A 9,341-nucleotide genomic window follows, 5' to 3' on the forward strand; every position below is an offset into this window, starting at 1 on the left:
TGGCTCTTCTCTGGACTCTCTCAAGCTTCTCCACATCCTTTTTGAATTGTGGAGCCCAAAACTGGACACAGTACTCCAGCTGTGGCCTCACCAAGGCTGAGTACAAGGAGAGAATGATGTCCTGGGATTTGCTTGAGAAGCATCTATGGATGCAAGCCAGTATTTTGGTCACTTTACTAGCCGCAGCATCGCATTGAAGGCTCATGTTCATCTTGTGGTCAATCATGACTTCCAAGTCCTTTTCATCTGTAGTGCTAGCCAGTGTAGCACTGCTGAGCCTATAAGGATGCTGCAGGTTTTTCCTCCCAAGGTGGAGAACCTTGCATTTTTTGGTGTTGAACACCATCAGGTTCTCATCCACCCATTTGCTGAGCCTGTCCAGGTCAGCCTGGATAACCCGCCTATCTTCTGGCGTGGATGCTTTGCCCCAAAGTTTGGTGTCATCGGCAAACTTGGCCAGTCTTTTTCTGATGCCAGTGTCCACATCATGCATCCATCTGCAGCTAGAGCCAACATTAAGCGCGAGCCTGACAAAGAATTGCTGGGGGCCTGTTGTACTCTTAGAAGGTCATTATTTATCTTCTGTCTCATCTGTTTGGAGTGGGAGGTGGAAAAGATTATAAGGTTCATTTTTCCAAGCCTTTACATCTGCTTTGGATCTCCAAGTTGTAAAATTAACCCAGCCAGCACTCTCATCCTCGTCCCAGCCTCCACTGGGATTATAAACTGGAGGCCACTAGTACTTTTAAAATATCCCTATAAACTGAATCTGAGTCCACCTCCCTGATAAATTCCACAGATTGGCTCCTACCCCCTGTAAAGGTATTAAAAGCCTCCACTTTCATTTAAGGTCATGTTCTTGTAGTACCGCTCTACAATGACATTTCCTGAAAGTTACACACAAGGCAGATTGCCATTGAACTTCCTATTAAAAAAGGTAGTGCTTCTCTTTCTGAATTGTCCTAATTAATCTCTGGAGACTTAAAAGCTTTAGCTCTTCTTTCCTCCCACCCCGCTCCAAACCCACGTAACTCCTACTCCTTCCTCTTCCACATGTGTGCATGTGCATACGCGTAGTGTGAGTGTACACACACCCGCTTGGCATTTGTGTCTCCTTTTTGGGGAAGTATTGCTGAAACTTGATCTTCTTTGCCCATTTCTGTTTCAGTTGACGGAGCACCTGCTTCCTATCTGTCTTCAGGCTCTTCTGAAGTCTGAGCTGCCATCTAACTCTGCACAGTGTTCATTGTGGCTCAGAATCTCTGCTTTATTTACCAGGGCTATAACTTAAAAAAGAAAAAAAAAATCTGCCTAGCCTGACTGATCTCTTCCCTTTCAGTCCCGCGTCACTGCAGGGATGCAGCTGCCCCTGGAACTCTTCCATTGTATCCCACAGCCAGGTCCAGTTGCTAAATGTTGATGGCGTGGTTCAGCTCCCCAACAAAATCTTAGGCAGGCAAGGTTCTTTGGGTAAATCTGTTTATCTTTTATTAGACCAACTCAGATAGTTGGAGAAAAATCATCTTTGCAAGCTTTTGGGCAGAAACACCCATTTATGGATTTCCCCCCTCAAAACCCAGAGAGATTCCAGGGAGGTTTAGAGAAATTATGATGCATTTTTTAAAATCTGTGCATGGCGTGCGAATGGCAGTGCTCTCTACTGAAAAGAAATCAACTACGGAATTGGAAACATTGTTCTGTGCAAGCTTTGGGGCACAAACGCCCTTCTTCAGGCTTAGGGAGAGTCTGCTGTTGTTTTGCACTCTCCTGGATGAAAGAGAAGCCAATATGCAAAAGGCGGGTCTGTGGAAATGCAAATATGTGGCAGTGAGGATCGGAGGCCATGGGAAACAATAGGTGTGAGGCAGGTGGTGGTGGGGGAGAGTTGACCTGGTGTTAGAGTGTAGCTGGTAAAATGTAGAGAGGTTACTTGGGGTTATCCAGGAAAACGCAAAACAACAGAACAGATCTTTGTGCTCCAGAGCTTGCAAAGAACAATTTTTCCAGCTATTTAGTTGGTCTAATAAAAGATATCACATCTACCCAAAGAACCTTGTTTACCTGCAGCTATACTTTCAAGGCACAGGCCCAGGGAAGCTAGTAGAAGCTGAGAGTTGCATTTGGCCCACGTTCTATTATTTTAGGCTCAGCATGGCTTCATTTTGGTGATGCCTGTCTGAAGGAAGCTTATCTGCCTCTCTAACTTTGCAAGGTAACATGGTGGATGATCTGGATTTGCTCTGATTGCTAGCAGGATTGTCCTAGCCTACAAACCCTTCACAATCACACAATAGCTCACAACTGAGTGGCTGCAAAATGTAGCATCCCCCAAATCTGATTAAAGTACTGTGCTGTTAACCAGTCCGATACAATGGTGAAGCACTGGAACAAGTTACCCAGAACAGTGGTGGCATCTCCATCCTTGGAGGTGTTTAAGACCCAGCTCGACAAAGCCCTGGCTGGGATGATGTAGTTGGGGTTGGTCCTGCTTTGGACTAGATGTGACCTGAGCTCCCTTCCAACCCTACTTTTCTATGATTCAATGATTGTATGATACCATGTACCTGATCCTTTGTTGGCCGAGCTGTTAGTGCTTTGAGTCTGGATGTCTGAGAGCCAGGAGACATGAGAGCGTCCAGCACAATGTGAAGTGTGAACCCCGTCTAACGGGTAGGGTACTCACTGAAGCAGGTGGGTTTATTGTGCAGGTGTTGGCCCTATTTAGTCTGGCCCCTCCCTGGGAAGCGTGTTGTGTCCCGTCTACACTGCACACACTTCCCACACCACAGAGCAGGCATCAGCTCTGAGACATTTAACATTTTGCAATATTTAGTGCAGAATATAAAATAGTGGTGCGTAAGCTTCTCAGTTTGGCCTTGGGCTGGGGTTTTGCCATTCCAAAAAAACCTCTCCATTGCCTGCAATAGTGTGTAGGATGGGTGTTGTTTCAAAGACATCTACAGCTAGATCTCAGCTCTTGTAACTTCTGGGAGAGTGAGATCCTGATCTGAACTTCAGGGCTGGCTCTGAATAAATTAAGGACTCGATCCAAAGGTTGTAGAGGTGAACAAATCTTTCTGTTGGCTGCTGTGGTCTGCAAGTCTCTGTATGGGGATGCCATTCAAGGTTTTGAAGAAGTTCAGCTCAAAGGCATTGTCTATGGGAAAATGATCCGGAGGAAGTCAGTCAGCTGAGTCTTGTCTATGGGGAACTGATCCAGAGGGAGTCAGTTAGCTGAGTTTCATTTGTCTTTTTTGCTAGTTGCAAAGCTGGCATTATACAGGCAAAACCCATTGATTTTTAAGAGAAACACTCACTCTACTTAATCAGGCCCTAACTTATGATGTGCTAGTAAAATGTATTAAAAAATCCATGTGCCCTTTCTCCCAGAACAGAACAAAGAGAGGTAGGTTCGGATCCCATGGGTTGAGAAGTGAGACTCCTGCAGGCATGATAATAATGGGTATGCCCTTATTTTAATACTTTTGCTCGACCGTTGCATCTCTGCTTGGACATTGCATTTGGACTGCTTTTAACAGGTTCCCATATCCAGGTCTGTGCATTTACTTTTATCTGTGCACAAACAGAAGCAACCAGAATACGCATGCAGCTAAACCAAAATATTGAGAGTCCCACTAGGAAAATATCTTGACATGTTCTCTGTGGATTTGCCTGGGAGAGTTAGTGTTCCTAATAGCTTTTCATCTCACAGAAAGCACTTCAAGATCCTAGCCTGCAGAGCTCATCTTACCCATTCCTAGTTGTCTCTCCAAGGAGCACCCTTCTCTCTTTACTTGCAGCAGCTAGCCAGGTGCATGATAAGTCCTGCTCTAGCAAGGAGTCAGGAGATGATGTGTTTCTTGGCCTGCATTTCTCTGGCTTCATACTTGGCCAGGGTGGAAGAAGGGTCTAGTCAAGCGCATAGTAGTTGCTATTGTTCTTTTGCACAGGTCACAGCCTTGTGGGGAGAGCCCAGGACTGAGAGTCAGGAGATCTGATAGGGTTTCTGGCCATGGAGAGGTCACTTTGTTTTGCTGTGCATCGTTTTCCCTCTTGGTGAAATGGGAACAGTCATTTTCTTGCAGGAGCACTGCTGCTTAACTCAGCATGCAGACGCTTGCTAGGATCATCAAAAAATGACAGGGCTGTTCTTATCAGGAGCCAAGCGCTGGCTTTACTTAGCACATCTATGCATACACTTGCTGTTCAGGCTTGAGGTAGTCCAAACTCTCTTCCTTTCCACAGATTCAGCATCTCCACGGTGTCCGTCACATGTTTATACCCTCTCAAAAAACTCTAAACTGGGTGCATCTACATTTACCATTTAAGGTGACATGATAAAGTCCGGTGCCGTTTGCTGCTCCCAGGTACAGCATCTGCATGTGTGCCTGGGACCACAGCACTTTGAGTGGAGGCAGAGCAGCCCCAGGTTGGCAGGGGATGTGGGGGATCAGCGCCAGGCTGTGTGATGGCTTTGGGTGACAGGGGAGCTGGCTGGGGCACAAGGGTGCTAAAATGTGGGGCTAGGTGGCAGGCAGCCCCCTGCACTTTAGCACCATCATGCCCCAGACAGCCCCTGGCACCGTGTACACATGAATTTTGGCAGAGTAAATTAATCCACAATAGGATAGTACCGTTCTCAACAGTACTATCTAAGGCAGAGTTCATTAATTTACTGTTTCTTAATACAGGTGCACGTGTAGACTGTGATGCTTAACCGCAGAGTTAATTAGTCAATTAGTCTTTATACTATTCTCAATTTAACATTCCTTCTTGGTAAAGAAAACATTGCATTCTCACTGTTCTCATCTTATTATTATCATCTTATCAGCCCCTGCCCCTGAAGCCTGAAGGCCTCTGCCCTCCTTGACAATGTAAAACAGGAACATAACTCCAATTACAAGAGTCAGGCAACAAAAAGCCTCGCTCCTAACCACCTTCTCCTGTTTGGATTGGTGTTTTGCATTACATTGTGGGACTGTTGGGTGTCAGTGGTTAGGAATGCATGCTGTAAGGTGACTTCAGACACACCAGTATTTGTGCAATGTAACAGCCCTTGCCATATGTTCTCTCTGGGCTTGAGCTCAGTCTTTCATAAATAAAATGTGATATCAGATGTGTCAAGGAAACTGTTATCTCAAAATGCGGTTTTCTGTTTCTGCACAGCTCAGACACTTGTGGCAAGTCAGTGCCTGTAATTGTGGCCATAATTACTGTTAATATTCCTGGAAGAATATATTTTTATTTCTTTTGTTATGCTTCACCTTATTCCCAACACTTCATCTGCCTTTTAATGAGCACTGACTTCTGGACTGAGCCATTCAAACATGAACCCTGCCTTACCCCTCTCAGGAAATGCAGCTGCTGTGAACAGTCTTGGACAGGAGATGCATCCATGCAAAAAACTGCCTGGACACTTGATCTCTGCTGCTGACCTAGAAGCTGTCATCAGCCACTGAGGCACACGTTCAGTATTCCAAAGCAAAATAAGCCTGGTGTTATCAGGCAGAGTTATGTTACTTCAGTCTACAACCCCCCGACACACCTCCCCAGGGGGTAAAAACTGGCAAAATTATTGTTATTAAGAGGTAACCCTTATATCTATATCTATATCTATATGGGCTATCTCTCCATGTCAGTAATTTTGCAGTTGTTACCCACTTTAGCACCTTTCTGTTTGGGGAGTGGTGAAGAGGGTTGATGGTGAAGAGGGTTGAAGAGGGATTGAGCTATACATAGAAGCGACCTTTTTGTGTTCACGCCTCCCAAATGAAATAAACAGCAGTCCCATCTGATAAGGGTGACCATACATCCCAGTTTTACCGGGACAGTCCTGGATTTTGAAGGCCGGTCCTGCCGGCTGGTGAAAATCGAACGATTATCCCAGAATTGCAGTGGTGCAGGCCCAGTCTGGTGGTGAGATGGAGTGGCCTGGTGTACCTGGCAGCTCTGCCTCCTCTCTGGACTGTGCCTGTGTCCCTGCCCGCTGGCCTCTGCCACTGACTTGGGGGAGTAGGGGGGGAAGGAGCAGTGTCCCCGATGTCCTGGCTTTCCTTATGGTCATCCTACATCTGATCCATTTTAGGCCTTGGGGATAGAGTCCTCTGGCTCAATGAGAAGTATCAAAGTAGTAGCTTAAGAAATGGAAATAAGTCAGTCAGGCAACGTGGGTCAGTGTGTGTGAGCGCCTTGCAGCTTTGCCTCGATGTTGCTTCTCCTTTGCTTTGACCGTGCAGTTTCTTTCTTTCTTCTCTTGGTTTTGACCCAGGGAATCCAAACATTCCGAAACCTCGCCGGATCCTGCGGTCCTCATGGGGCAGCAATCCCCGCTTCCGCGGATCCTATTCATATACCCAAGTTGGGTCTAGCGGGGTTGATGTGGAGAAACTTGCCAAGCCACTGCCTTATACTGAAAGCTCCAAGACTACTGTAAGTATGGCTGGAAAACTGTCCCTGCTTCTGGGGTGTACATGTGACACTGGGGGGTTGGCTTCTGGGGCTAAGACTGGGAGAGACGTGGGTTGGTCATGACTTTAGTCAGCTCTTCCGTGGTGTACAGCTTACCATAATGCACTCAGCCTTTTGAGTGGCTAAGGGGAATGGCACACAGACTTCTGCCTCCTAGATCACTGACTTCCTGCCATCCAGAACCAAGCCTTGGTGGATGAGAGACTAGTGAGGGGAATGACCGGGAAATATGTTTTAAATATGATTTGCTGCATGCAAAGGGTCACACACATTGACCCTGTTCAAAATTGGGTTTTAAAGTGCATCAGCAATAGCTGTTTAAAATACCGTCTATTTTCGTAGCATGGAATAGGGATTAGATTGAAGGCCATACCAAGGGATAAATCAGAATGTGTAAAGCAATGGATTGGGAAACACTTCAGCATTGGTGTCCAAACAGTTAAAGAGATCTTGTCCCTCCCTGTTGAGTTCAAGCACTTTGGGAGCTCAAGAGTATATTGTAAAATGCATTAGCTCCTCTAGGCCAGTTTCAGCTCTGGGAATGTAGCTCAAAGTGTGTAATGCATAAACAAGGCACATTCCCCCTAGCTCAGGAATTGGGGCCCCTTTCTAAAGAGAGGACTTGTCTAACTCCTGAGAGCCTGTCTTTTCTCTTGGCTGTAAGTACAGTCTTCCTTAAGTACAAGTACGAGAGATGCATGTTAAAAGGGATAGTTTAGATTTTGAGGTGTGCAGAACAAGATGGTGTTTGGCACTGCACCCTCGAATGGTAAGTTTGCCATGGAGACAGAGGGGCAGCAGAGGTGGCAGTGTTCTCAGTGTTGACCATTGATGGGCTACGATAGAATTAGAGGCGCACTGATATATCAGTAGCATTTCGGATTGGCACTGATAAAAGGAAAATTAACATTATCGGCGATTCACTTTTTTTGGCTGGGGTACCTGATAATGACACCAATAAATCCCGTATGAATATGTGCAGCCACAGCATTGCATGTGGCCAGGAACGCAGCTGGGCAGTGTGGAGAGCAGCCTCCGACCAGTAAGTAAGGGAGGGGCGTGGGGAAGGGAAAGGGCCTGGGTGGGGGGGGCACACATCTAGGCCCCCACAGTGAGGGAGGGAATGGGGCAGGGACAGGTGCTGCCCAGCTGGGGTAGGTTGGAGCTGTACGCAGCTTGTCTGGGGGGACACAGGGGGCAGTGAGGGGGGGCAGCTCCCTGCCTTGTCCCTGCCCCACTTCCTCCCACACTGTGGGGGCCTTGATCTCCCTTCCCCCCCACATCCCTTTCCCCCCACCCCAGAGACTTATCTGCAGGGAGCTGCTGTCCAAGCTGATCGGCTGCATATCGGCTATTGGATTGGTATTGACCGATCTGGCTGGTTAAAAATCGAACATTGGTATTGGCCAAGAAAATCTTTATTGGGACACCCCTAAGCAGAATGAAAAAACATGACTAATGTAACTAGAGCAGTACCTCCAAGCCCTAAGTGGAAGGTTACTAGCTAGGATATGCTTGATACTCCCCGCCACATGTTTTCTGTGGACCTGTGGTGCAGCTCTTTGAAAATTTACCCTTGGGCACTGTTTCTTTGGGCGTCCATTTGGAGGATGAGAAGGGTTAAAGATGCTGTCCGCTCAGTTGCAGTCAATGGAGGTCGTCTCTTGCCAACCTTCTGCTTTTCTCACCATCCCCAGCCTATGCAGGTGATGTTTTCGGGGGAGGCCACTCACAGGAAGTATTATTCCACTACCCATGGTGCTCTGCTTTCTGGCCAGAGAGAGGCTGCTCACCTCATTGAAATGTACCAAGACCTCTTAACCTGCAGGAACTGAACGACCTAATCTCTGAGAAGAACCACTAACTCGTGATTCCTTTTGCAGTTGTGCGTAGGGTTTTTTAAGTAACGGTAGAACAATTTTTATCTTTTTATAAAAGCCCTAACTGTTTTAAGAGTTAGTATCTGTAGCTTATTTCCGTGTACTGTATTGTTAACAGGGAAGGGTGCTCTTTCTGTATGGTAAACTGTTTTTTGTCATTTGAATTCTAATTGCACTTTCAGTGCCTCTATTTTTTTTTTCTTTCTGTATTGTAAGTGCCTTCTATACTAAAATAAATGTTGTCATACAAGTACCCATGTGGTGGTACATCTCTGGGAGCAGTGCATGATTTTCCTTTTTCCAAGGGGCCTTTAGGATTCCTGTCCTTTGCCATGAGATTGGGAATAGGATGATTTTTGTTAGGGACTGGGTGCGGGCTGTTTGGTCTACTAGTTATTCATCTGAAGCAAGGGTGAAGTCCAGACTGAGTTCTCCAGGGGGCCCAGAGAGGTCTGATGGGAGTGTTAGCCAGAGTCAGGATATGCCAGGAGTCAAACCCAGAATCAGGAACCAGGCTGGAGTCAGGATAAGGCAGGAGTTGAACTAGAACCAGAAATCAAAGCCAGAGTCAGGACTGAAACCAGGAGCCAAGAGCCAAAGTCAGAGATCTGATTAGGAAAAGGTAGGAACACACGGAGGTTAGGAGCAAGTACCTCCGTCTTTGCTTGGACAAGCAGGCTGGGTCTGGCTTTTACGGGCTGGAGCGTGTGGGGCCTGCTGCCTGCAGCTTCAGGAAATTGGCTTCCCTGGCTGCCTCACTCAGCCCAGCTGGGACCAGGCCATGGCTCGGGGTTTGCTGCTTGTTCAGGCGGTGCCTTGCCCGAATCTTTTTGGGACTGGCTGAGTCCTGGGTTCTGATCTGCCCTTGTTACATCTTTATGCTGAAGGTACTGCCTTCCCTGACTTCCCCCGTGTGTTAAATGTGGGGGTTAGTCTAGTCCACATGTGAGCAACCACACTCTAAAGCTCCTCTTGGTTACTTTGAGTGCTGTG

General features: G+C 46.9%; 1 protein-coding gene across 4 annotated transcripts in view; it reads left to right on the forward strand.

The window, feature by feature from the left end:
* Positions 1–8,626, forward strand: part of SMOX (spermine oxidase) — a 65,391-nt gene extending 56,765 nt beyond the window's left edge. For all 4 annotated transcript variants that reach the window (XM_019553171.1, XM_019553175.1, XM_019553172.1 and 1 more), the window contains 2 exons: positions 6,269–6,429; positions 8,166–8,626. In XM_019553171.1, coding sequence (XP_019408716.1) covers positions 6,269–6,429; positions 8,166–8,303 — 299 coding nt within the window. In that variant the 3' untranslated portion in view covers positions 8,304–8,626. The remainder of the gene's footprint in view (positions 1–6,268; positions 6,430–8,165) is intronic.
* The last annotated feature ends 715 nt before the right edge of the window (positions 8,627–9,341 follow it).

The sequence above is a fragment of the Crocodylus porosus genome, unplaced genomic scaffold, assembly GCF_001723895.1.
Source record: "Crocodylus porosus isolate Cpor-Errol unplaced genomic scaffold, CroPor_comp1, whole genome shotgun sequence".
In the NCBI taxonomy this organism is placed as follows: domain Eukaryota; kingdom Metazoa; phylum Chordata; order Crocodylia; family Crocodylidae; genus Crocodylus; species Crocodylus porosus.